General features: G+C 32.4%; 3 protein-coding genes across 3 annotated transcripts; 1 reads left to right on the forward strand and 2 right to left on the reverse strand.

Annotated features, from left to right (window-relative positions):
* Positions 1–328: 328 nt before the first annotated feature.
* On the reverse strand, positions 329–13701 carry LOC113870456 (glycine-rich cell wall structural protein 1.8-like). Its single transcript, XM_027507047.1, has 2 exons — positions 13351–13701; positions 329–981 (listed from the first exon to the last, which is right to left on the reverse strand). The coding sequence occupies exons 1-2, from the start codon at positions 13676–13678 to the stop codon at positions 329–331; spliced, it is 981 nt and encodes a 326-aa protein (XP_027362848.1). The 5' UTR covers positions 13679–13701.
* A 4357-nt stretch (positions 13702–18058) lies between these two features.
* LOC113869088 lies at positions 18059–19437 on the forward strand. The gene is made up of 4 exons (XM_027505230.1): positions 18059–18297; positions 18413–18571; positions 18918–19220; positions 19323–19437. Exons 1-3 carry the CDS (start codon positions 18257–18259, stop codon positions 19126–19128), a joined length of 411 nt encoding a protein of 136 aa, XP_027361031.1. The 5' UTR covers positions 18059–18256; the 3' UTR covers positions 19129–19220; positions 19323–19437.
* A 546-nt stretch (positions 19438–19983) lies between these two features.
* LOC113870457 (putative gamma-glutamylcyclotransferase At3g02910) lies at positions 19984–20493 on the reverse strand. Its single transcript, XM_027507048.1, has one exon. The coding sequence runs from the start codon at positions 20491–20493 to the stop codon at positions 19984–19986; it is 510 nt and encodes a 169-aa protein (XP_027362849.1).
* Between the last annotated feature and the right edge of the window lie 6589 nt (positions 20494–27082).

A 27082-nucleotide genomic window follows, 5' to 3' on the forward strand; every position in this document is an offset into this window, starting at 1 on the left:
AATTTATAATTTTTGATTAATTTTTGATTAATTTTGATAACTTATCATTATTTCTTTTTAGAAAAAGGATAACATGAAATAAAGATATTCCTATCATGCAAAATGTAACAAGATGAGCAAGCCAAAGCTGAGAATAGTTGCACGATATTGCAATTAATAATTGTAGAAATAAATATTTTTATTGCATAAAAATCACGAGTTGATAATCATAACTTATAATGGTGATAATATAATTGTCATTATGATCCTATAATTGATAGTACTTATTCTTGATATCAAAGGGAACCCTCGGATATACATATATATGTTGCGTGCCTTCGAGTAGTTCTTAGGGAACATAGCCACCGTGGCCTCCGCCACTTCCGCCACCTCCTCCAAAACCACCACCATGTGCCCCACCTGCCCCATACCCACCTCCTCCACCAGCGCCACTGCCCCCGCCACCACCATATGCTCCTCCACCACCGTCACCAACACCCCCACCACTTCCATATCCACCTCCACTTCCACCACCTCCTCCGTACCCAATGCCATGCTCTCCACCGGCACCATACCCTCCACCAGCTCCACCTCCTTCACCACCCCCATAACCACCACCATGCTCTCCCCCGTTACCATAGCCTCCACCAGCTCCACCTCCTTCACCGCCACCGTAACCACCCGCATGTTCTCCACCATTACCATACCCTCCACCGGCTCCACCTCCGTGACCTCCCCCATAACCACCACCATGCTCTCCTCCTTCACCACCGCCACCACCACTTCCATATCCACCTCCATGAGCTCCTCCCGCACCATACCCAGCTCCACCACCTCCACCACTTCCACCACCTCCTCCATACCCAATGCCATGTTCTCCACCAGCCCCATATCCCCCTCCAGCTCCACCTCCTTCTCCTCCACCAGAACCACCACCATGCTCTCCTCCACCACCATAACCACCACCTCCACCACTTCCACCACCACCACCACCACCATATCCTACTCCCCCACCTTGCCCTCCACCACTACCACCTCCATAGCCAACAACTCCATGGTCCCCTCCATATCCACCTCCACCACCTGAACCACCTCCACCGCCGCCGCCATAACCTCCAGCAGTACCACCACTACCACCACGATAGCCATCAAGAGTGAGAAGGGTCCTTCTGGCAGAACATATGCCTATAGCCAATAGTACTAAGAAAACAACACTGGAAATCCTGTGTATAGCCATGGGAATGAAGTGAAGATGAATTCCCACAAACTGGGTTGGTGTTGAGATGGAGAATGTTGAAGTCTATTTATAGGGTTTGGGAAGCCGCGTTGAGAGCAAAGAGTGGTTGAAGCACATGGCTAGTCCCCACAGTGTGACCCAATATGCAAACACACAAAGATACACTTAAAGCCAAAATACTCTCACACACTCACCCCATTGTGTGCTTCTGCTGTCTTCCACATCAAAGCATACACACACTAAAATACTTGTAAATGCCTAAGCCTTTATTTATCAACTTTATACCTAAACCTAAAACCTAATTTGCTAGCTATTCTTATCCCCTCTCTATCTAGCTGCCGCCCACCGCCACCCATCACTACTTTGCGTTCCATTGCTTCCTTAATCTTTAATCTCTTCCATTCCTTTTTTTTTTTTTTTTTTCGTTTAGGTAGCAAAATTCATCTCTTTCAGTCTATTGATAAGTGATTTGAGATGGTGATTTCAACACTTTTTATGTTAAAAGTTGAATTATTTTGTTAAATTCTCTCAAACTTGAAATTTTTACAAATATATATATATATATATATATATATATATATATATAGAAATGAATACAATTTTAGTGGTTTAATCCCTTTTTGATCTATTTTGTAGTTGGAATCAATAGAGAATCATCAATTAAAGTTGAAAAAAAACTTGATAAAGTCAGAAAAGAGCATTAAAACATGAAGTCGCACAGAAAGTTAGGTCTGGAGATTTCTCCCTGTAGCGAGAAATATTCGCTGCAGCGAGGATACTTGATTGTGAAGAGGGTGATTATGTGCTCTTCTTACTATAACGAGATGGCTTGTTGTAGCAAGATACTTAGCTGCAGCAAAAGGCAAACATAATAACCTAATTTCTATCTTCGTGTCTCGCTACAGCGAGGGATTGTCGCTGTAGTGAGAGTGGAACAAAAAAAGGGATGGAAACTGTGAGCTTGTCGCTATAAAGAGAAAACTCTCGTTGTAGCGAGAACACTGTCGCTGCAGCGAGACCCTTTTCGCTGCAGCTAAAAAATCAGACAAAAATTGCACCAAAGTTTCTGATATTTTTGCTACAACGAGATGTCCACCGCTGTAGCAAGAGAACCTTATAAAAAAATATTGAAACTGTTGCCTTATCGCTACAACAAGAGTTTTTTCGCTGTAGCGAGAGTCGCCTGTAACTGAGAGAGGAATCTGTCGTCTTCTCGCTCCAGCGAGAATTGTGTCGCTGTAGCGAGAGGCTCGCGACTTAGTTTTTAAAATACATAACATAGGACCGTTTTAGCATTTTAAATGAGCCCTTTTCCCCCTAATTCTCTCAAATCTCTTCCTTATCACAAATCGATCAAGTCTCACTCCTTTTCGTTTAAGTTTTCGCACAATGAGTCAAGAATAAGTGGTTTCTCTTCTTTTTTTATGTTAATTTGGTCCTTTCTCTGTTGTTCATCTCCCAACTCATGAACCCTAGGTTTTTAGGTGTAAAGTTGTCAGAAATCGCTGATTGAAATGCAAATATGGAGTTATCAATTTGATAATTTAGTGTTTTACTGTCAAATGTATATTTCCCAAACCCTAGGATCTAAAAACGTGAATTTTTGCTAGTTGGGGTTATAATGTGATTCTGAAATTGAAACTCCCCATAAACCCTAAGTTATTAGTGAGATTGCCCTGAAAAGATGCATTTGAAATGCAGAGATAGGGTCAGTAACAGGAACATTGCTAGGGTTTTGTGAATATTTGAAAATGGCAGCTCCTTAGGTGTTATTTTTCCCTAATTTTCCTGATTCTATGAACCCTAAAATATAGATTACTAATTGAAAAGGGGTTTATTTTGGATTGAATGGAATTTTAGCAATGAAGGTGCATATAATTTAGTTCTTAATTTTCAAATTAGAGTTGTTTGATTTAACAATTATTTTGAAAATTAGAACTTCAATTGTGGTGTTCATGTTGCAATGACAAGGGTCATGATATAGTGAATTAGATCTTGTATTTGGTTTAAGCTGAGTGTTTATAATTGATTACAGCCTGAGATGCTTTGATTGAAGCATATTGTTTTAATTTTTGAATGGAAGTATTGAGTGAATTTGCTGATAATGGAGTAGTTGTTCACATGTAATTAACTATTTTGTGATAATTTATTGAGTTGTTTGGCTGCTATCTAGGTTTTGCAAGAGAATTAAGGTTAGAGCTCACAAAGACCTAACTCCTTAATATCCATGTCGCACATGTATCAAAAGTAACTAGATTTCTCATAAAAATATGAAGTTTAAGGAGCAACCTAGGTCATCTCTCACAAGGATGAAAATGCACATTGTTTCAATATTAATTATGCAGAAAAGAGTTGTATGTTTAGGGTAAGGGAGTTTTCTGATTAAATTTGTGGAGAATTAAATTGCAGATAAATCAAATCGCAAGTAAACTAAAATCGAGAATGAAAACCAAGAATAATAATCAAACACAATCAAAGATCCAGAACACACAAAACACAAACGTAAGTGATTAAACCGAATTTATTTAAATATCTTCTGCACAACAATCAATTAATTGAACAAATGCGATTCAGACTTTGGCAACGTAATTGAGTGAGAAATGTAGAAGAAAATGTTTTAAAATTGTACAAACTTAAACGCCTTTCAATTGTAAATGCAAAGAAACACGAATTCGAAATGAAAAGGTGCAAGAGAAGAAGACAAATGGGTAAAAAAAATGAGAGTTTATTGGAAGTGGGAAAGTTCTACAAAACTGGAAAAATGAAAAAATAAATTACAGGTGCTTCCAAATCAGCCCCTGACCTCTATAAATACTAGTCCTAAAAGAATAAGATAAATGGACCAAGGCTAGGCCGAAAATAAAATAAAAAAACAGAAAAAGAAAGACAAAACAAAATCAATACATAAAGTCAAACTAAAAGTATAAAATTCTAAAAATCATAGAAAATAGCTCCAAACTCTAAACAGCATGATCCAAATGTCCAAATTGAAGCCCTGGAAGTAAGGAATCTAATGCAAAAAGAATCAACCAAAAAAGATATCTACAGAAAAAGTTATGGCCAAATTAGTAAACAAAGGTCAGAAATGCAAAACATGAGTATTTACAAGAAATTCTTAATTAAAGCGCAAAATGAAAAAACACATTAAATGGAAGAAATAAGGGAATGAAAAGACATGTAAAGGATGCACTAAAACTATAAATGTGGGAACAAAATATGGCCATCACTCCTCCATCCAAGAAACAAAAAGGAGCTTCCTCTTCACAGCCACTACCATCCGATCCAAGAAAATTCAAAGACTAGGACAGAGAGGACAGATTTAAGGAAATTTAGGACTGGTTGATTATTGAGGAAAGGAGAGTTGACTTGAAGGAAGGGGAGTTTGATGAATTTAACAATGAAATTGAGAGGCGACGATGGAGAATATTGGCTTAATTGAGAGGATATTATGACCCTGATATCGTTAAAGAGTTTTATGCCAATGCTAAACCAGAGTTTAATTCAAGAAGGCTTGATACAAGGTCTAGGGTAAGAGAAGTCTGGGTTGATTACTCCAGAGATGCCATCAACAATTTTTTGGGAAATCGTTTGCATCTTGGAGGAGGGTGAGACAGATTTCTTTCATACAAAGCTCACTTCATCCTTTCAGCCCTTCAGTGATACTGCTACCGCTCAAGCCTTATGCATTGCAAACAGAAATTACACTTCAAATCCAGAAGGGAAGGCTCTGCGGATCTACAGGAAGAACATGACCACCCTAGCTCAAGTGTGGACCACCTTCATATGCCACAACATAGTCCCTAGAGCCCACACTTCATCCATGACCATGAGGTACTGTTACCTCTTGTACAACATACTGAGAGGAGGATCTGTGGATGTAGCCCGTATCATCACAGATGAGATTTATAGATTTGTGATCAAGAAGAGAGAGAGAGGTTCACTTGGGTACCCGATATTGATCAATGCATTATGTCAGACTTAGGGAGTGAGGGGTATTCAATTTACAGAACCGATTAAGCTTCCCATCACCCTAGCCTATATCTAAAACCATTGCATAGAGGATCAGCCTGGAGCTCCACCACCTCCTCCTCAGCCACAGTCTCAGCCTCAGCCTCTGCTTGAAGAGCCACCAATCCAGGAAGCACCCAGCTGACTGGAGGACTCAACATTTGCAGACCGCCTCCACTGTCTAGAGCTCAGACTAGATCATTTGGCTCTCCAGAATTTTGCTATCCAAAAGGGCCAAATGCATCAGTAACATGCTTACCACCATCAAGCTCAGCTGCAATTTCCGGGTCAGCACATATGGATGAGCTTAGAAGAGTTTGCATCTTACTAGCAGTGGCTTGGGGACATGCCACATTTCCAAGGAGGGGCAGGCTCATCTAGAGCAACTGATGGAGATGGAGATGATGATGAAGACAATGGTGCTGAGATGGAAGAAGAGGAATAGAGAGATTTATTTCAAAGAGGAAGGAAAATGATTAAGGGACATGTTTATATTTAGTTTATGCTTTTGGTTATAATTCTTGTTTTGTTATTTCTGTTGTTTATGTGGTAATTGACTATGTGTTTTAGTTTTGGGTTGCACTTCTATTTTGGGTTAGTGTGAATACATGGCATCATCAGCGGTTGAAGCATATTTTGACAAGTTATAAGTGCATTGATGGTTACATGTTATAGAATTAGCTGATGTATAATGACATGTGGAATAAATGCAGCTATTAGTTTTTTTAAAAAAATGATTCGAAAAACTCTTTTTTGGTTTTTGGAAGTAGTACCCTTCAATTTGTGGAAAGTGGTTGGAGATACTCAAATGGGCCATGTTCTGAATCTAAGAATTATTTTGAAAAAAGTAAAGAAAAAAGATTTTTGTGAATGGAGATTTTTGTGAATGTGAAAAGTTGAGGTTTAAAGTGAAAGGGAGTTAGGATATTTTGTGCATGGAAATAATCAATTAGGAAATATGAGCAATTCATTTATCTTAATCAAAGAAAAATGATTTCAGACAAAGGAGTGAAAGTGAGTGCTATAAATAAGTGGATAAACTTCATTGAATTCTGGCGATTAACTTTGCTCGAGTTTCTAATTGCTATATAGCACAATCGGTCATAGAGATGATTGGGGCATAGTTTGTAAATATAGTTTTATAGTTAGAGCCAAAAAGCCTACCCATATTCAATATTTATCCAATTTTTGGAAGCCCTTGAGCCTAAAAGCAAAATTTTTTTTTTATTGTTTATACCTCAAGCCTTTACATGAAAATTATCATTTTCCATTACTTTGAGAAGGAGTATTAGGGCATGATAGGTCTTAAATGTTGTTTTTGCAAAAATATGAGTTGGTGGTATATGGTAAATGAATGATTGGAGTTTTCCTCTAGTAAAAAAAAAAGAACATTGACAAAAGAACAAGAAAAATTTTGAAAATAGAGGGAGACATCCAAGGGTTAACAAAAATGTGGTGTTAGTTATAGTGAGGACAAATAGAGATGGAAACCTACTAATGGATGATGATCTTGATTGCATTAATGCTCTAACTCACTTTGAATTCCAGGAAAACAATGAATTATTTGTAAGCCTAGCCACATTACAACCTTTTTGAAAGACCCTATGATCTATGTCTTTTGTGTATACTTAGTTTGATGGGAAAGAAAGAGCAAAGTCAAACTTGAGGGACTCATGGAAGAGAGAGAGAGAAACACTAAATTTGTGAGAATGAGAAGATTTTTCTTTTGATTATCGAATGATATTACTCTTATTTTCTTGAAAATGAAGTACACTAGTATTCTGATTCTTTTAAATGTATAACCAAAATCCTTGATCATGAACAATTCCCTTCAGTTGAACAGTTCTGAAAAATCTTAGATGATGAACATGGAAGCAATTATGATTGATTTTATCTCAACTCAAATTTTTTATATTTAATTGCTTTGCTTGAGGACAAGCAAGATTCTAGATTAGGGGGAGTCGATAAGTGTATAAAATAAGTGATTTGAGATGGTGACTTGAACACTTTTTATGTTAAAAGTTGGATTATTTTGTTAAATTTCCTTCAAACTTAGAATTTTTACAAATACATATATATTTTTAGAAATGAATGCAATTTTAGTGTTTGAATCCCTTTTTGATCTATTTTGTAGTTGGAATCAATAGAGAATCATCAATTAAAGTTGAAGAAAAACTTGATAAAGTCAGAAAAAAAAGCATTAAAGCATGAAGTCGCACAAAAAGTTAGGTCCTGGAGATTTCTTGCTATAGCGAGAAATACTCGCTGCAGAGAGGATGCTTGATTGTGAAGAGGGTGATTCTGTGTTCTTCTCACTACAGCAAGAATGACTCGCTGTAGCGAGATACTTTTGGGCCGCTGTGGTGAGAATCATAGCTACAGCGAAAGGCAAACAGAATGACCTAATTTCTATCTTCGTGTCTCGCTACAGCAAGGGATTGTCGCTGTAGCGAGAGAAGTTCGAGCAGACTAGTATAAAATGTGACTTTTATGTTCAAGTGAGAGGTTACTGTTCCAAAACCATTTTCCAGGAGTCCAGAACGGCACAAGGCATAGAAAGAGAGTAGGAATACTCGATTTTTTATGTTTTATTCCTTTTGTATCTCCAATTTTGTTGATATGGTTGCCATGAGCAGCTAAACCTTGTATAGGATTGAATGTAAATCTTCAAACCTGATGTATTCTCAGTAATTCATATAAATATAGTTGTTTCTTCCTCATTTCTAATAATTTGGTAATCTCAATCCGTTTTAATGGTTGAATCTAGTTATTTGATGATTTTTGTAGTTCAGATCTGAGTTGTATTTGGAAATATATTATTTAGATCTAGATCTGATTGAGATTACTCAATAAACGGTTGTTCTAGGAATAGATTTCAAGTTGTTGATTGCTTTTAAATCCTAATTTTAATGCTGGATAATTTATTAACTGTTTGAGAAATCAACATTTAAGAAATTATTTTAGAAATATATTTTCAAGGAATTGAAATATATTACTTTCATTTTTTGCATCAAATTCATTGGAAATGATTATTATATTTATCACTAGATTACTAGTATACAGAGAGAGAGATAGATGAAATTCAATTCCAGTTTTTTTAACTTGAATTTTACCATATTTTACTTTAGTGCTTTACATTTTAATTGTTGTTAATATTTCATGAAAATCATCCACCAATTCTATTGTATATAAGCTTAATTAATTTGTATCTTAGTAATTCATATATTTGAATTGCTCTCTGAGGACGATATTCTGATACTCTACCGGTTATTACTTGCAATAGACTCGGTACACTTGTCGTGTTTGAAGGAAAAGATCCAACATCTATAACATATACGAGATTTGTAATGAAATCAATCAAGTCAATTGTTGCATTGAGTTATGAATTAGTTTACTTTTATCTGGCGCAAACATCCAGTTTGCAGTGTTATTATTGATTGATACATGTTACACTAATAAAGAATGGCATGAGCATATCATGTATATATTGATCAATAGGCGTTTGAAGACTGAATTCCCACGCTCGTCAGAGAGATCTTTGTGTCTTCTTCTTCTTTTGAATTTTTTTTTTAAATAAGGATAAACAAACAACTTTACCAATCTTGAATTGAAATTAATTGATGTTCGCTTGTCACAATGCTTATGAATATTCCTCAATGAATGCCTTGATAAATATGCATATCATAGGGATATTCAACTGAGTACATAATATTTTTTGTTATTGGATCCACAACAAATCGTATAACCTTTTTTAGTTTTAGTTTTTTAAAAGTATTTGTATGCATTGTCAACTTATTAATTAATACTTGTACGGAAGGCAAGTGTACCTATAAAAAAGTAATAAAGGGTTCTTAAATTAAGTTCTTGAAATATCGCCCCGCAAGAATTGTTTTTCAATTAGTAAAAATTTCCTAATTCAATTGTTTAAACTTCAAAGATATAAGATTAATTAAAATAAGAATTTATAAAATTAATTATAAAACGAAGAGTAAGGAATACAACGCATGTCTTGGTCAAACTTATCAGAGAGAAACCTAGGGCATATGGTTTTTCTCATTCAATCCTTTATGTTATTTTTCTGTTTAAGTCTAAATGTGATTTCTTTGTGATTACTAATCATTCATACGAATACTATTAATACCCAATGGTTATACAACATTAATATTCTTTTCTTTAAATTAACATCCTCAGTGGTCATGCAAGACATCAATTTAAGAAAGCTTAAGGAACCTATAAGCTTGTTAATCTAATAACGATTAGAAGAGAAAGATTGGTTTGGTCCAGCTAATCTTTTGTCTCGTTTTATCCTGTAGATCTATTAATTAACTGAGATACGGTCGTCTGACGATATAATTAATTAGGATTAAGAGAGAAGTGCAATAGGGTAAAATCTAATTATGAACGGAAATCAAATTTAGATTTAAATGTCAAAACCCCATGAATTCATGAATAATAGTTTTCATAACCCTAGCTATGTACTTAGTTACTCATGCTAAAGAAAAGAATTAAAACAATCATAAACAAAGCCATAATTAAAAGAAATAACAAACTAGAGTGTGAGGTGAGTTCCCCATCTTCAAGTACAATTGCTCAAAGCTCCAAGTTCTGCCAAGGATCCTGTGCAAGAGAAAATATATGAGAAGTGTCAAAGACTAGGTGTCCAAACGGTCCCCTTTACGATGCTTGAGATCTCCCTTTTAATAGGGTTTGAAAACCCTAAAGACTCTTCATAATTATGCTTCCCGCAGATAAGCACATCGTGCAAGGCCTTAAGCACGACCGTGCATGGGCTTGCAGCACTCTCGTGCTTGTTAAAAGGGTTTGGACGTGCTGACTGCTGTGAAGCTCTAATCTTCCATCAATTTGGACCCAAAATGCACTCAACATCCACTTGCAATTTCTGTATACCAAACTGCATAATTAATATATAAATTAGTGTAAAATCTAAATAAAATAAAAGGTTAAATATGAATGTATGGGCTATAAAATATGGCTTAATTACAGACTTATCAATACTCTAGGAACAATTTTTAAAGTAGTAATCATAAACTTCAACAAATTTTGATAATTTAATGATTTAGTATCATTGCCGGTATGGTTTTTTTTTTTTGGATCAATTTATTTCAATTTTTTGTTCAATTCAATTGTTTACCGCATTAAATATATTAGGAGGGCAGAATATTTCATAAACAATTACAAGTTCTAATGATCATCTTTTAACATAATGACAATTACTAGTGTTAACTCTGCAAGTGCATCGAGCACACAAAAAAATAAACTAGTGAGTTAGGAGTATCGTCTCTATAGAAATTGTTCTGGTCACGTGTTAAGATCACTCTCAATCTTCATCAAAGCAATTAACACAATCATTTAGATACAAACTCAACAAAGAAATATGGCACACAAACACCAGGTAAAAGTAGAAGACCATGAAATAATAATCAGTTTCAAACTTTGAATCCACCCATTATTTTCTTTTCCTTTATTGAAAGCATGGAAAATTACTAACAAACTATGAATAATATGCTTTTGCTATTCTAGACCCTTATTCATATAAAAAATATTAACAACATATTTTTTTAAAACATTTTATCTAATATATTTTTTATTATTGTGCAAAATTTATGCGAATCCTCCTAAATAAGTAACGTGTTACAACACGTTTCACGTGTCCAAAGCATTATATCTAGGTAAATTGGCTTTAATTTTCCCACGAAGATTAGTCGAATTATGACTATATGCATAGCAGAGAAGTAAATTTTTTTATATAGTTTACGCATATAATTAAATGAACATAAATATACTTTATCCAAATTTATAATCACACTGTTTCCTTTTATTTCTAGTTCTTAGGGTCGGCATATCAAACACTTGGGGACGCCAATATAGCAACTCAAAATTTAATTTAAACAATAAATATATAGCTTTTTATTGATATTTATTTTTATAACATGACAGTTGAAATTCAACTTCTTATAATGTGGAGACATTATCATTAAATTTTACTTAGTGCTCCATTGACATATATTAAGAAATATGTATACATATACTTTTAAATTTATGCATGAAAATTGGACAAAAGAATTGCATTCTTATTTAATTATGCTTAAAATTTCAGAAACCTGGATTCCTTTTATTATGTGCCGATATTACGTGAACGGTTAGCATAAAATATTTCCCTTTCAATCTTAAAACCGTAAAATTCTGAATACTTTTTTGCACGTATTTAAACTTTAAACACGTATATATGTGCCATAATTAAAAACTGAGTATTAATATTTAACAGCAACTTTTTAGCAGGGATGTTTATGGATTAGATTTTCAAAAAATTAATATAGATCTATTTAAAATTTAATTATATGAATTGGATTATAAATCAATCTATTTTAATTTTTCTAAAACTGGTTTAAATTTAGTTTTAAAATTTAGATTTGGTTTAAAACCTAAAACTAATTTTAAACCATTTTTACATATGGTAAAAATATACTATAATTTTTTAATTATTATTAAATAATTATATCAAAAAATATTTAAATTTTATAATAAATAATATAACATTATATATATATATATATATATATATATATACTTATTTATTTGTTAAACATAAATATTTATTAAAGATAAAATATGAATACAAGAGTATTCTAGTTTATTATATTAACAATACATGTCTAAAGAATATTTAAGTATATTTTAATTTATTAAAAATATTTTTTATTTTTATATTTTATTAAAGTAATAAATATTTAGATATATTCTACTTTTTATTATTTATCCATCACACAAATTAATTATATAAGTTAAATTTTAAACTATTTTATTTATTTTTTAATCAGTTTAAAAATAGTTTTAAAATATAAATTTAGTTTAAAATTAATTTTAAATTTAATTTTTAACACAAAATTAATTTTTAATATATTTTTAAGGTAAAATTAATTTTTTATACAAAATATTGCATTAAATTAGTACATTTCATAAAGATTTTAACAATATTTATTAATATATTATATTTTATAGAAGTATATAAAACATTTATTATTTTTTAACTTATTTTTAATAAACAGAGTTTATAGTAAAAATTTAAATTAAAATCTATAAAAATAAAAATTAATAATATAAATAATAATAATTTTTTTGTTATAATATTTTAAAAATTAAAAAAACATAAATATAAAAATAATAGTGATAATTAATTTTAAAATATTTTAATATATTTAATTATTTTAAATATTTAATTTTATTTATAAAAATTAAAATTAATAAAAAAATATTAGTAATAAAATATAGTTACAATAAAATTTTGTAAACTAATATAATATTAAAATTTAATAAATAAATATATAAGATTACTTCGTATAGATTTAAATAACTAAAAAAATCTAATTTTAAAAAATAAATTTAGATACAAAACTAGTTACATAAATATAATTAATAAAAAAATTAATTTAATATAAATTTAGATTTTTAAAATCAATTTAACATTAGTTATAAATTAAATTTATAAAATTAAATTTTTTCAACACCTCTACTTTTTAATTATCGTAGATTCATGTATTAATTTGTTGATAGTATTAGTCGGTCATCACAGTAGATTATCTGGAGTCAATGTTATAGATTTTTGTTTTATTAGTCTCTTAAGTTGGCATGTTCTTGTCATAAAGAGACTAATAACGGAAGAAAATGGAATGATGAATACTGCAAAATATGTATGATCACTTTATAAATTGATCGATATAAGTCTTGTAAAGCTTCCATTCGACGTGCATGTAAAACATAGAAATTGGAATACAACGCATAAATAGTCATAAGCATCCTCGGACCCATATTTTGTTATTGGTACTATGGCCACAAGGAGCTAGCCAGAATTTTCTTAGGTAAATATAAATCTTAGGGGTAGTATCCACCGTGGCCACCACCTTCGCCACTCCCACCACCACCTCCATATCCACCCCCATATGCACCTCCACCACCATAGCCGCCACCGCCACCACCGCCAGAGCCACCACCACCACCTCCACCATCTGCTCCACCACCACTACCTCCTCCACCACTCCCACCTTCACCTCCGTATCCTCCACCTTTGGCTCCACCATGTCCACCACCACCACCTCCTCCTCCTCCACCACCACCACTCCCTCCACCTTCACCATACCCTTCACCACCTCCTTTACCTGCGCCTCCTCCATATCCTCCACCGTCAACACCACCTCCTCCGCCACCGCCGCTTCCTCCTCCACCACCGTGGCCACCACCGGTAGCACCATATCCAGCACCGGTACCTCCACCAGCTCCTTCTCCATATCCACCTAGACCTACACCTACACTTCCACCTCCACCGGAACCCCCGGCAGCAGTACCACCCATCCCATGGTCTATAGTGATGAGTGTTCTGGCAGCGGAGCAAATGCCCAAACACAATAACACAAAGAAAACATTATTGAGAATTGCCATTGCAATTTGCAAATGTGTGAAATCCCACAATGCGGTTTTAGAATTTAAGGTGTGTGAGTATTTATAGGAATGGGCCTGGCCCACTACACAAATGGAGGGGTCCCAAAAGCGCGAAACAATTGTGGGAAATGTGGCCCAAAGCACATGCAGAAGTTGAAATTGGTCCGATACAAGTACAAAAAATCGCACTATTCTACCTACTACGTGTGCTTTTGCTGTCAACCATTAGCTTCATCTCATTCTCATTGTGCTAGCAACGCAAGAGCTTGTTAGTTTTTATAAACCTAATCTCTTCTATTTGATAAAACATTTATCATAATTATTTTTATGGACATGTCCTAGTCATTCATCCATGTTGTTCACACTTAGCACCACTGGCCAGTGTAGCTAAATATTTTTCAATGTTGTTAGCAACTTGTTCATTATCTGTATTGATGTTGATATATCACCTAGTGTATATTTTAAACTTTCTTTTTTCTTTTTAGAATCTTCTTGATTGATATGATTGTTGTGTTTTGTGGTTCATGCAACTAAGGCAAGACCTGAGTCTGATAGTGTGACTGAGTCCGAATTAGTGGACACAAGGAACCGGTTTTGAATTGAATCTAGACCATCTGGACGAAATGCACTCAATTTGTTTGGTAAGTTGTGATTATCGTACCAAATTTTTATGTTTTTGAGCTATGATATCGTAATGTGCCATACTTGGGAACGTAAGGTAATATTTAAAGCCTGAAACTGATATGATTAAGTTAGTTAATTGTTATATGGCAAATGAAGTTAAAAAAGAAATAGAGAATGCGCGGGAATAATGTTTTAGCCCTCGATATCTTTTGTTAATTGCACATTAATATATTTAAACATTTTGCTTGATTGGAAATAAATACAAAGAGAGAAACGTTATGTTTTGTGTTAGTTTTTTTAAAAATATTACTATAAAAAAGTATCAGTATATAAAAACGACAATTTTGTGCAAATTAATATCATTGCTAAAGAAATTCGTTAGAATGGAAGGATGCCTTTTCCTATAAAGTGCTGTCTAGCTCGCTCACTGTATCACTGTGCAGCTTTTGTTCTGATACTTTTCAATACATTTTTGTTTGCCATTTCTTTTGTCTGTCTTAAGTTTAAGCATAAAAATGGAAAAAGCCCTGATATTTGGGTGGCCACTTGTTCAACTCCATGAGAATGATTTAGTTATTGTTCATTAAGTGGCATCCATCCAATGTTTCAAACATTAAGGAATTGCTCTTTCTTAAATGGTAAGGAGCTTCAATAAAATGTCTTTTTGCTATTCGGATTGTTATAACAACGGAAATACATTTGAATGACTATTATTAAGAACATAACATAATGAGAAATAGATGAAAACATCTAAATTATTGTTTTCCACCAGTCACCATGGTTTCACCGGACATGTTAATCTTAAATCTTAACATTAATCGCATACGAAGACCGAGGACGACCTTTGTGTGCACGAGGCCATGTTCCCAAGTGTCGGCGTCTTTGTTGCTTCAATTTTAAGGCACTTACCGTTACCTTACCTCAGCTATGTATCACACAAACATAAACAACAGGGAAGCTACTTCCCGTACATGAAATAGAAAGTATCATATAGTGGATGATCACATGAAAATTTGAAGATTGCTGGACCCACCCATCTCGTTCTGCTTGTCTAGTGGAGCTGAAATGTTTGACTCTAACACCAATAAATGTTACCCACTATATTATCAATAGAGATGAGTTATTAGAGTTACCTAGTAAAATGAACAAGAAGAACAAGCATAAGCACCAGAAGAATGCGTTGTATTTCATTTTTTGATAGCTCTCGATCAGGTTTAATTAATTAATTCAAACTAAATTATGATCATATGTTAAGAGTCAGTAGTGGGTTAATGACATTCTTATCAAATTTGTTATTTTAACACATTAAACTAGAGAAATTACTAAGATTTTGAGAAATTACAAGCTAAAGTTTGAGTTTATTATAGATTTGTAAAATACACAAAAATAAATCAAAGCTTATAAACGTTCGATTTTCAAGTATAATAAGTACTTTATGGTGAAATGAGTTTAGTCTCATTTTTCAATATGTTACATACTTGTAGAAGGTTGTTTAATGTCTCAATATGTAAGTTATGCCTAAAAGCAATTGCTACCTCTTTTTCAAGGCATAAAACGTCCCTACCATAATAAAGTGCACTTAAAAATCTTTCAAGCCAAATATCATTCATGAGTTTCCGTTCAATAAAGATTCTCTCAATTTCTCTTGAACGTTATTCCTTCACTTAAATGTGTGAAGGAGCACATGGATATGCTCTTGTGCTCTATAACAAGAGAGCACCTGTGAGAAAGTTTTTTTTTGAAGATATTCTCTTTTCTTCTTTTATAATTTATTGGGAAAGGTTATCATACTTTCAAAATATATATAAAAAAAAAAAAGGCTTTGAAGTAACAAAAATGCCAAAGAAAAAGAAGAGGTCCCTTGAACTTAAGAAAGAAGAAGTCTCCTAATCTTTCATTATTCCTCCTTTTATATTCATTATTTTCTTGTTTCCCAAATAATATGTTTCTTGGTCTCCAAATAGCTCGTTTCTTTGTTCTCCAAGAAGTTTGCTTCTTTGCTCTTCAAACGAGCTCGCTTTCAATTTTGTTCCTAATGTTTTATTTGATTTTAAATAAAACTTTAGAATTATTATTAAGTAGTCCATCTCTTGTCCTATTTTGAAATAATAATTGATATTGGGACAGGCAAATCAAATCCGGGTTGATAGGAAGGTGAAAAGTTAGAGAAAGAGGCAAAATTGTCAGTGACGAATGATAAAACAAAGACTGAGGAAAACAATAGGCACTAATGACTGGTGATTAAGAGTTGCGGACGCTCCCGAACAACGAGGTGGAAAATTGTCATAATCACTACTCTGCATAATTGAATGCAATGAAATTGAAGCTTGTCCTGTGAGAAACATGTATAGCACTTTTCCATAATCAACTACAGACTAACCACAAGATTCTCACGCAATTATACGAATCGAAAAACAAATTTGCAGTAAGCCAAATACTACTCTTCCCAGGTAGACATTTAGTCTCAATGAATGCTAGTAATATACTCTTTATTGATAGTTAAAATTTATTTAAAAAAATACAAAAATAATATTAATTTAAGAGTAAGAAAAATATTTTATAATTTTTATATTTTTTAATAAATTTTAACCAATAATATAAAACATGTTATAAAAGTATTTTGTTAGCATTACTTTTTAGTTAATTTTTTATTTTACATCAATATCTTTGCTAGAGCTTCTCTAAAAGCATTAAATACGTGTTTACAACCAACTCGTCATGTTAACAACTAATTTACAAAATATATTTTTTAAGATGTATTTTTTAACATTGTTTTAATTATTGACTAAAATTTATTAAAAATATAAAAATATATTAAATTAAAAGTAAAAAAGAGTGATTTTCATGTAATTTTAATAAATTTTATTAATATTGGTTTTAAAAAATATATTACCAGTAATTTTCTTTTATTTAATAGTACACCTAAGGGCCCATAATGGGCCATTTCACAGTTGATCAACGTCTAGTACATTACATCGATCTTTTGAGTTCACTTTTAATTGGGCCAACTGACCCAAACTATTAAAGAAGTATCCTGTTGTCGTCGTCGGCAATTGTCGTCACAAAAAAGAAAGGAGCAATTTTTCATAGGACACGGCCAGCCACCCTAAGCGATGTTAAATTAATTAAATAGCATATATGATTAGTTGAAATGATTAAATTTCGTACAGAGACAATAATTACGGTTTAAATCAAACATTATAATACATGCTTTTTCTTATGGTAATGGGGAATTGGCCTATGGTTGCTTCCAAATCCTATTGATGTATAGGCCTAAATGTGATCTACAAAAATCAAAATGCCAAAATGTATAAAATGCTACCCTTTTGATAATGGTATTTTTTTTTTTCTAATTGGTCTAGGAAATTGGCCTATGGTATTTTTTTCAAATCATGAATTTTGAAAATTTCCACGTCTCCTCCCCCAGTATTTACTTATATTTTAAAAGGTATATTATATGTATAATGTTAATAGATAAAAAGTCTATTAATTATAAATTATATAAATCTAATTTATTTAATACAGGTTTTTAATTTAATGGCTAAAAGAAAGAAATTTAATAGTTATAAAAAAATTAATCTGAGAAAACTTATTTTTAAAATTAATATTGGAATAAGTGATATGTGTGCCGGTGAAATTATGACTTTATTAAAATATATTTTATTGATATCCTCACAACATTAGTATTATTTTTGTTCTTTTCCTACTAACTGATAGGGTTCAGAGTTGGACGCTGCTGGTATATGATGTAGACTGCGATGTGGATATTTTTTTGAAGAGTGTTTAAGGACGGCATTGCAAAACGTTGGAGGTGCTTCAACTTCAATTATTGACGATGGAGGATATTTTTGACTTTCTAATGTTGTAGCTCGTTCCCAACCAAATCCTCATACATATAATACATAGTACAAAACGATAAGCAACCAAAAAACAAATTCTTATGATTACAGAAATATGGAGTCCCAGAGCCCCACCCAAGAGCACGAGTCTCTCAGGTTTCCTATATTTCTAATTGCATTTTTATTTTACCATCTTTATTCATCCACATATATTATTATTATTTTAATTAATTTCAATAATTTGTATTACCAATATTCTTGAGCTTCGCAGCTCTTTCTGCAGGGAAGTCCCTGTCGTAGAGAAAAAGTCTGGTTTGGGCAATGTGTTCTGCAAGATGGGTAAGGGTTGGACATGTGTCATAACCAAGACTGGGGGGCCTGATGCTGGCAAAGTTTTCCTTAAATGCGGTGAAAATTGCACATGCACACTGTATGTCACTTGCTGCTCTTACTTGTGTAGAGTTATAAATAAATTTACCATTTTTCAGTTTTCTAATGCATGCAATTCTAGTAAAAATTTATTAGATATGAACTTTTTATTGTATTCAATTTTTAATAAGTTAGAAAAATTGATAATTTGAATTTGTTTATAACTACTCTCTGATGGTGGTATGAATGGTCAAATTTATTGGTACTACTTTTCAGGTGTTAGTCCTTATGCGACGTGCCTGGAAAAATACTCCAACATGTACAACCCGTTATGTATAAAGCAGCATGCATCTGATTATGTGTTGCATATGTACTAAAGACATTTCTGTTCTGAAATTCACGTGCAGTGATGGGGAAACAGTGTCGCAGGAGTTAAATTTGCCACCTGATGTTGTGGGTAGCGTTGGCAGTGGCAGCGGTGCATTCTGCAAATGTGGTGAAGGGTGGAGTTGTGTCATTTTCAGAACTGAAGGCCCTGATGCAGGCTCTGGCAAGGGCTTTGCTGAATGTGCTGGACGGTGTTCTTGTACTGTTGATCATAAATTGACACATGAATGATTCAGGTTCTGCTACATGTTTTTAAAAAAATATTGTTTTGTAGAACGGGGCTTTCATCAGTATTATGTGTGATCGGTATTAAAGTTAGTTTGCACTTGATCGCACCTTAAGCAGTCGCTATAATAGATCAAGTTTGCAAATAAATGTACCATCAAATGTTAATTAGCAAACGAAGGATTGTAAGAAGCTGCATGTGGATATTTTCTTCCCAAGCAAATAAAGAAAGGATTGTAAGCTATTTGAATCCTTATTATTTGTTCGATTTATAATTTTATGAGCAGTTCGGTTTCGTAGGATCAACTAGTTTGGGGATATCTGTTAGATATTTTGAGTAGAGTCAAGTCAAATTTGATCTCCAACAAAAAATCAGGGTAATCACTACAATAACTTGATTGACAAAGTAAAGAATTCGCAAAATCAGATTCTTCCTTGGTTAAATTTAGGTGCGTTTGCTATCAGATTCAAATAAGATTTTAAGCGAAGTCCGACTTAAAAATTAATTACAGTTCGATTCAAATTTGTTTAAATACCAAAGTAGAAATCCATTATTGAAGTAATGAAACGATTCTCATAATTTAGTTTTTGACGATATCACAATTCTCATAATTTCTAAAATCAAATAGAAATGAATCAGCAATTCTGCTACATAAGTAGACTGAATACTATCCTTGATTCCAACGCTACTCTAGAGAATTGGTAACGATCGATTGGTGAAATATATTTGAAAAAGAAAAAGGAAAATAAAAATAAGAGATGGCGTGTAAAAATAAATATAAGAGAAAAAATACAAAAATATTCTTATTGTTGAGAAATTTCTCCAATATTATTTTACCATTCACAACAAAATAACACAAACTAACGAACTATGTCAAGAATGGTGTTTTTGCCACCAGGCCTATCCTCTTTTCTCACATACTCTCTGGCTTCATCCTCCCCATACTCCCTCAACCCAACCTCTCCTTTCATCTGCCACAGCACCTCCCCGAACCTCCTGTGCCCCCAATACGCCTCCGCCACCACCCTCCCTCCACCACCCTCCTCCTCCGCCACCATCGGCAACCGTTCGTAATAGCCATCGCTCAAGCCTTCGAACTCGTCCAGCCCAACCACCGCGTCATCCGACACAGCATACAACTCACCCTTGACCCGATGACCCGACCCGGGTAGCTTTATGAGGTAAGGGATTCCGTGGGGCCCGCACACGAGCGGGTAGGGTTGCTCGGTCAAATAGCTTCCAAGCAAAACGGCGTCGTCCTTGCTTATCAGCTCCTGCATTAGACCATGATTGGGGAACCCTTGCTTCAGCGTGCCGTACGCGTAGATCAGATGAGGTTTTCCCTTTTCGCTCTCTTTCTGCCTACGCATGCTTCCAGCCTCCCCTACACTCTCACACGTGTTCCTTTGGGACTATATAGGCCCATTTCTTGTACTGGGCTTGGGCCTTAAAATAGGTTGGCCCATAAACGACTTTCATCGGGCCTGCAAAGCTAATGCAGATAGTGGGAGGGGAAAATAATGCGGGAAGCAGCGTTAAACGTTTCTTGACACCGCAGCCCCACCGCGATGGCATGTTACCAGAACAGGAATAAAAATGAGTAAAATGCAACGAACTTGGGTTTATGAATCATTGCATCTTGTGGTTGGCACAGCTTAATAGCCTTGTCATAATGGAGACCGGATAACGATTTTTCGGAGATGAAGTTTGGTTGCTGTTCCAGTGAGTGTGTGGTAATTGCAAATCGGCTTTATTATACCAGGCCCTGTCTGTATTATGAAGCCCAATTAATTATGTAGCGTTTGGGAACTTGGAAATCTCTCGTTCCAAACTTGTGTTTGTTTGTGGTGATTTAGGTAAGCACGCGTACACAAATGTTGTCAGAAAAGCATTGGGAAACTTTTGGCTTCAGGATAACACTTCCACGATTTGACGCCACGCCACTATAATTATTGAGCCCAAGAGTGCTTAGTTACATCTCATCCCCCATGTTACCGCTAATTCGCAGGGAATTTTTTGTACTTTTTATATATTTTATTTATATCACATCATGTCATTTATTATATTTTCTTTTCTTTTCCATCTTTGACACCGTAAAAATAGATTGATGTTTAATCATTCTTTCTTGTTAAAAAAAGTTAAGGTACCGAACTGATTTTAGAATGGATCATATCCATTCGAAACTAGCGGCCTTCAAACACATCCTTCCAAACTGAACAATAATCAATGGACGTACCATAAAACTATACTCTTTCTCTTTGAAGTTATAGAATAAGAACTAAAAAAAATGCATTTAATTAGCTTATTTTTATTGAAAGTATTATGAAATTTTGCATTATATCTTAAAATTATAAAATGACTATTATTTTTTTAAATAAAAATGAATAAATAGATTATTTTTAGTGACAAAGAGAATAATACTCACCAACAAGCTTAGTTGATAAAATTTAGGGTTTAGATTTTAAAAATAAAATAAAATAAAATATTTTAATTAAATATATGTTTTGGAAAATAGTACAACTTTAAAAAATCATCAATATTCTACTTAAAAATCGAAATAAAAATCAAATACTCCAAAAGAAAACGCTAAAATTATTCTTTAAAATTGAAACTAACATGTGTCTTTAAACTATTTTATTGATTTTATAAAATAACAGTAATGCGCTCAAAGTGAAAGTTGTTTTGAAAACATACGATACCATATACGACAATTTTGAATAAGAGCTATAACTATTTAAATATAGTAAATGGAAACATCATCCTGTAAGGGTGTTCCAAAGCTGTCGGAAGCCATTCGAATCACCATGTCATCATCCCAAACTTCATTTCCTATGCCAATATAAGTTGAATGCGTATGGTACTCTGATTGTTTGGTTTGAAGAGAAGGAGAGTCAGGCTGAAAATTGGATGTAAAGTATTTCTATTATTTCAACATCAATTTTCAAATATCGTATTCTTTTTTTTTCATTTTATATATGCATTTAAAATTCACTTCATAATAATTAAAGGTCAGCGAATTAATGTTGCCTTAATATTGTTGTATAAACGTTAATTCCTCATTCAAGAAAGAGTTTGATGTACATTTTTATAAAAAATCATACAATATTTTGTATCAGTTAACAGTGTAGAAAAAAAATTATTTTGCATCATTAATTTATAGAAAAAAATTTAAAAATGTTAGATTATATTAATTTTAAATCTTTCACGTCATATGAAAATTTACTTTCTTCTAAGAAAGCTAAGAAAATTTTAGATGATTGTGCCTATTTTATTAGTGGAATTAAAAGCAATTGATTTTTAATTATTAAAACTGATTCTGTTGAACGCATACTGTGTTTGCAAAACAAAAAAATTTGAGGTTTTTAAATCAAATTTAGAAGAAGTTTAAGGTTTGTTCCATTTCAGCTGAAAAAAATAACTTAACTTCTGACATTACATCCCTTTAAATGTCCTGTTTTAGAAAAGAATCTTATTAGGTTTTCAAATTGGTTTGGAGGGTAAAGAATCTTAATAATTTTTCTCAAAAGAATTGTGTTGTCGGATTATAACTTTTGTTTGAGAGTAAATTTTGACTAAAATCATGCATAATAGCATTCGAAAGGTTACAAGTTTTAAATAAGTGATGATTAGGAACATTGATTTTTAGTAATAAAAAAATAATACTTTTGACAAGTTTTGTGTAAATTATGACAAAAAAAAGATTTATAGTCAAAATGAAAAGGAGTTGTGAGTAAAGAAATATGATTTTTGACAAAGAAGTGACATTTTAACAGACTCATAAATAGTCACTAAATAAAATTACAATATAAAAAATGAAAGTTATTGAAAGAATTATGTTTTTGAGGCAATTTTTTTTTTAACATTGTAATTAACAAAATGTGAAGTCAAAAATTGATCAAATATCACTTTGTTGAAAAAAATGGACAAAGTTATTTTTTCAAAGAATCTCAAATTCAAAAATTTTAGAGAAGATAAAAAGATTTATGTCAAACATTTGAAGTGTCAATAGCGATTACAAAAAATGTTACAAGACTTTTATAGGCAAATACTTACACTCTGAATGTTGCATAGTCAACATTTTTATATAATAATTATTTGCAATTTTTTTTTTATTGTTTTATTTTTATAATATTAATTTAATCATTTCATTAAGAACATGCGCTATAAAATTTCTTAAAGAAAATTTAAAATTATTCTTAAATTTATTTATTTACTGAAAAATTCATCATTATAACATATAAAAAAACACTTATTTATTAAAAAAAATAATTTTAAATATAAAACGAACAATATATGTATTTTGATACACAAATAAAACCAATTCACTTACATTCTTTTAAAAAAAATTTATGCACATATCTAATGATAGAAACGAACGTTTAAATTTACAGAATAAAACATCTTTAAGTTTAAAGAAGTGTTACATAATAAAAAATATATAAAAAAAATAAAAAAAATTGAAAGGGAAGCATGGATGGAAAGATAACCTAGACTTGTGAGGTGGATGAATAATGTTTCTGGCAAAGGGAACTGTAGATGGGTGATTTGGCAAAGTCGTGCTTTGGTGCATAGAATTGTTTATACAGAATGAAAGAAAAGAGGAGAGCATAGATATGTGGTTGGTTGGTGATGGAAGATGTTAGGATTATCCATAGGGTAATCCAACGTGGAGAGATTCACATGTAGGATGGGTGAGACTGCACATGAGATGTTGTGGCTATGTGACGGCGTGGGGACAGGGTTTTGGATTTGGGGTAAGAGAATCACAAAACACAGTCTTATTCCTTGTGGCGTGTACCTCTGCCCCTGCATCTTCCCTTTGCCTTTCCTTCGCCCCATTTCAGGATCGAAAGTTACCATTCCCTGCCCCTCTCTGTCCCCTGTCCCATGCCTCTCTACAATATGCTCTGCATTTTCCTCCCTTTCCTTCCTCCCGTTTCAGGATCCACTCTTTTCTGCTTTTTCATCTAGTCATATAAATTAAAGGAAATAAAAATAATATCAAACAATTATTAAATAAAATTCCGTTAAAATTTAAAGAATATGAATGTAATTTGTAAACAAAAAATAATCATCAAATGCTCAATCAAAAGTGGAAATCTTAAAGTATTTTAAATTTACAATTTTAAGGGATTAAATAGTGGTTTTTAAAGTGATAGGGCCCTCATACTTTTTTTCAAGGACCAGTTTAAATAGTTACTGATTATTATTGTTGGTTTTCCTTTCTCCAAGATATTTTATGGTCTTACTTACAGGAGAAAAGAGAAAAGATGTGGGTACGGTTGTTTGGTGAAGGTAATTCGGACAAAGTTTTTGGTGCCCTATCCCAAAGAAAATAATGGCAAATGACTTCCTCGGCGATTGATAAACTATAGCACGTACTCTGTATTGAATCACGAGTGCTTCGCATTTCCAAGTATGATGAGTCCAATCTGGTCATTGTAAATGGGATCCACTACTTACCTTGGAAAGAAAACAAAATAATTGTTCCAGAATAAAACGAAGAAGATTTCCTCTGCATTATTTTACTGCCAAAGAAAGAAATTATGGATAAAGTGTATACACCTTGGAGTGATTAGTTCCCACTCAACATTTATAGATGCATATGCATACACTCCATGTCCACGCCCTCACATCATGTTTGTCTCAAAATCCGCTTAGTACAATCACAGAAGAGGTATGTTCATACATGTGACTCAAATCGTCTGTGTTTATCTTTTTCCCTTTAATTAAAAAATAATATCTCATGAAAAACTTAATTAATTTTATTTTTTCCAAACGCACACGCAGAGTCATAAATTTCAAACTCTAGACTTTTGAAAATCGGAAACTGGCCGACAGGGAAGGGTGATGGCAATTGACTGTGAAAGAGGACATTCTTCCGCCTTTTCTTTATAAATGAAAGATAAAACTTTACCATTTCTACGCGATGTGGTGTGTCCTGTTGTACAAGCTTGAAAACCAATAATTCACTTCAAACCAAAGAAATATATATTCAGGGTTTGTTTGATTAGTACTTGGAATCAATCTCCTATATTACAACATGCGTTTCAATACAAAACGTGATTTGAAATTATTTTTGTTGAACGTTTCCATTATATTTAACCATTTTAAACAATATTTCAGTTAAATTTTATTGAAATATAAAATTTATAAAAATGTTTAATCAAAATCCTGTAACTAAAGCTTGAATTATATCATATTTGCTTGTGATTAAATTGATGGAATATATAAGAATTTAAAATAAGCTTTTAAATATAAATTAACACTAAAAAACTATATATTAACAGTTTGATATTAAATTTACTTTTACTAGCATTTCTTTTGGTGAGTTTTTAATTAGTTTAACTTTCATTTAAAAACTAAATTATCAATATAGATTCATAATAGTTATATTCATTTAATTTTAATATAATAAAGATTATATTAATAGAAACAATCTTAATATTAATTATTGACCTTTTTTGTCTGGTGATAAATTTTTTTCTTATAATGTGAAGTAATATGAAATATCATTAGTTGACCAAATTCTAAGCAAAACCTATACATGCACACACACACACACACACAAAGGCTATTTATCTTTTGTAATATTTAGAACAAATTTTTGCACATTATATTACATGTTTTTATTTAAATATGGAATTGAGATTAACTTACACATACGTATATTTATTGTTTCAAATTAATTTTATCTAAGTTTAAAGAAACATGACAGAAAAGAGTTACACCAAACCCATTCTAAATCCAAAAGCAATCCGATTCATGAATTCAACGAGATCGATGTAATGGAATTTAAAAATACACATTGCGAGTGATAAATAAAACTCCACTAAAGCAGTTTATATCGTCAACTACAAAACAAATAAAGTTATATTTATATATCCTCATACTGGATCACCCATCTACTTTAGGGTGACATCTTTGAAATGTTAGAATGAAGTACGGTGAACAAAACAAAAAATTACTAAATAAATATCTCAAGCACTTAAATTAGTTTAAAAAATTAGTCAGTTTCATGTGAAAGAAAATAAAAACATAATGATGTAACTCTATGACAAATATAAGTATTTAAAGGGCATTAATTAATGAAATAATAAATAAAATATTTTTATTAAAATTAAAATGATAATGGATTAATAAAAAGTTTTATTTTACATTTTTAATCAGTTGTTTAAGTACTTGCTTATTTATTAAAGGGGTAGGTAGTTTTCCTACTTCCTCACGAGCACTGGCCAAGTGAATTAGGATCCTGTGATTTAGTTTTTCCATTTTTGCATTTTCTACTTAAACCGTGATACTTCCACTTTGCTTGGGATCTTCTAAGCTTGTTTGGTTGTGTATCTTGATATATTCTAGCTTGTTAAGAAATCTCTAAAATTCAATGTAAGATTGGATATATGTTAAGTGTTAACTCACTAATTTATTTTGCACCAAATCAAAACATGATGATCTTTATTTTGATAACTGGCCGGGACTGGCTCCTTAGCTGGGTGAGATATGAGAATCATAGTATATTAGGTTGATACCCTTTAATCAACTAAATCCTGAAGTCAATGTCAATGGTTTGTGCAATCTTCAACAATTTTAGGCCATCATCACCACATACATGAAGAGGAAATATGAATTCCAAGTCAATCGTTGACTGAACCAAAACATTAATTAAAAACATTACGGTTTTTGTCATCTCAATATATAACAAGTATTTCCAAATTTTAAACAGAAGTCAAGCTGTATTTTCCCCCCTTATTGTTTGATTTGTTTTTTTCTCCTACATCGGAATTGATGGTTTTTTTACCGTGCATATATTCACGGGATAACATGTAAATACACATGTAAAAATATTTTGTTTTAAAATAAAAAATTAAAGTTGATATTAATTAAAACATGTCTAACATACAACAATTATAGTCTTATTATGAGCTTTTTTTCATGAAATAAGTTGTGTAATATTTTATA

This window comes from Abrus precatorius, unplaced genomic scaffold (assembly GCF_003935025.1).
Source record: "Abrus precatorius isolate BTA unplaced genomic scaffold, Abrus_2018 Scaffold6, whole genome shotgun sequence".
Classification (NCBI taxonomy): domain Eukaryota; kingdom Viridiplantae; phylum Streptophyta; class Magnoliopsida; order Fabales; family Fabaceae; genus Abrus; species Abrus precatorius.

What these genes read in the sequence shown, in the direction of transcription:
- LOC113870457 (XM_027507048.1), bottom strand. Translation starts at nt 20,493, where the DNA reads ATGCGTAGGCAGAAAGAGAGCGAAAAGGGAAAACCTCATCTGATCTAC.
- LOC113869088 (XM_027505230.1), top strand. Translation starts at nt 18,257, where the DNA reads ATGGAGTCCCAGAGCCCCACCCAAGAGCACGAGTCTCTCAG. An exon ending in CAAGAGCACGAGTCTCTCAG is followed by an intron (nt 18,298 to 18,412) that starts GTTTCCTATATT and finishes TGAGCTTCGCAG; the next exon opens with CTCTTTCTGCAGGGAAGTCC. An exon ending in GAAAATTGCACATGCACACT is followed by an intron (nt 18,572 to 18,917) that starts GTATGTCACTTG and finishes ATTCACGTGCAG; the next exon opens with TGATGGGGAAACAGTGTCGC.
- LOC113870456 (XM_027507047.1), bottom strand. Translation starts at nt 13,678, where the DNA reads ATGGCAATTCTCAATAATGTTTTCTTTGTGTTATTGTGTTTGGGCATT. An exon ending in AGGTGGAGGGAGTGGTGGTG is followed by an intron (nt 982 to 13,350) that starts GTGGAGGAGGAG and finishes GTGGGGGAGTAG; the next exon opens with GATATGGTGGTGGTGGTGGT.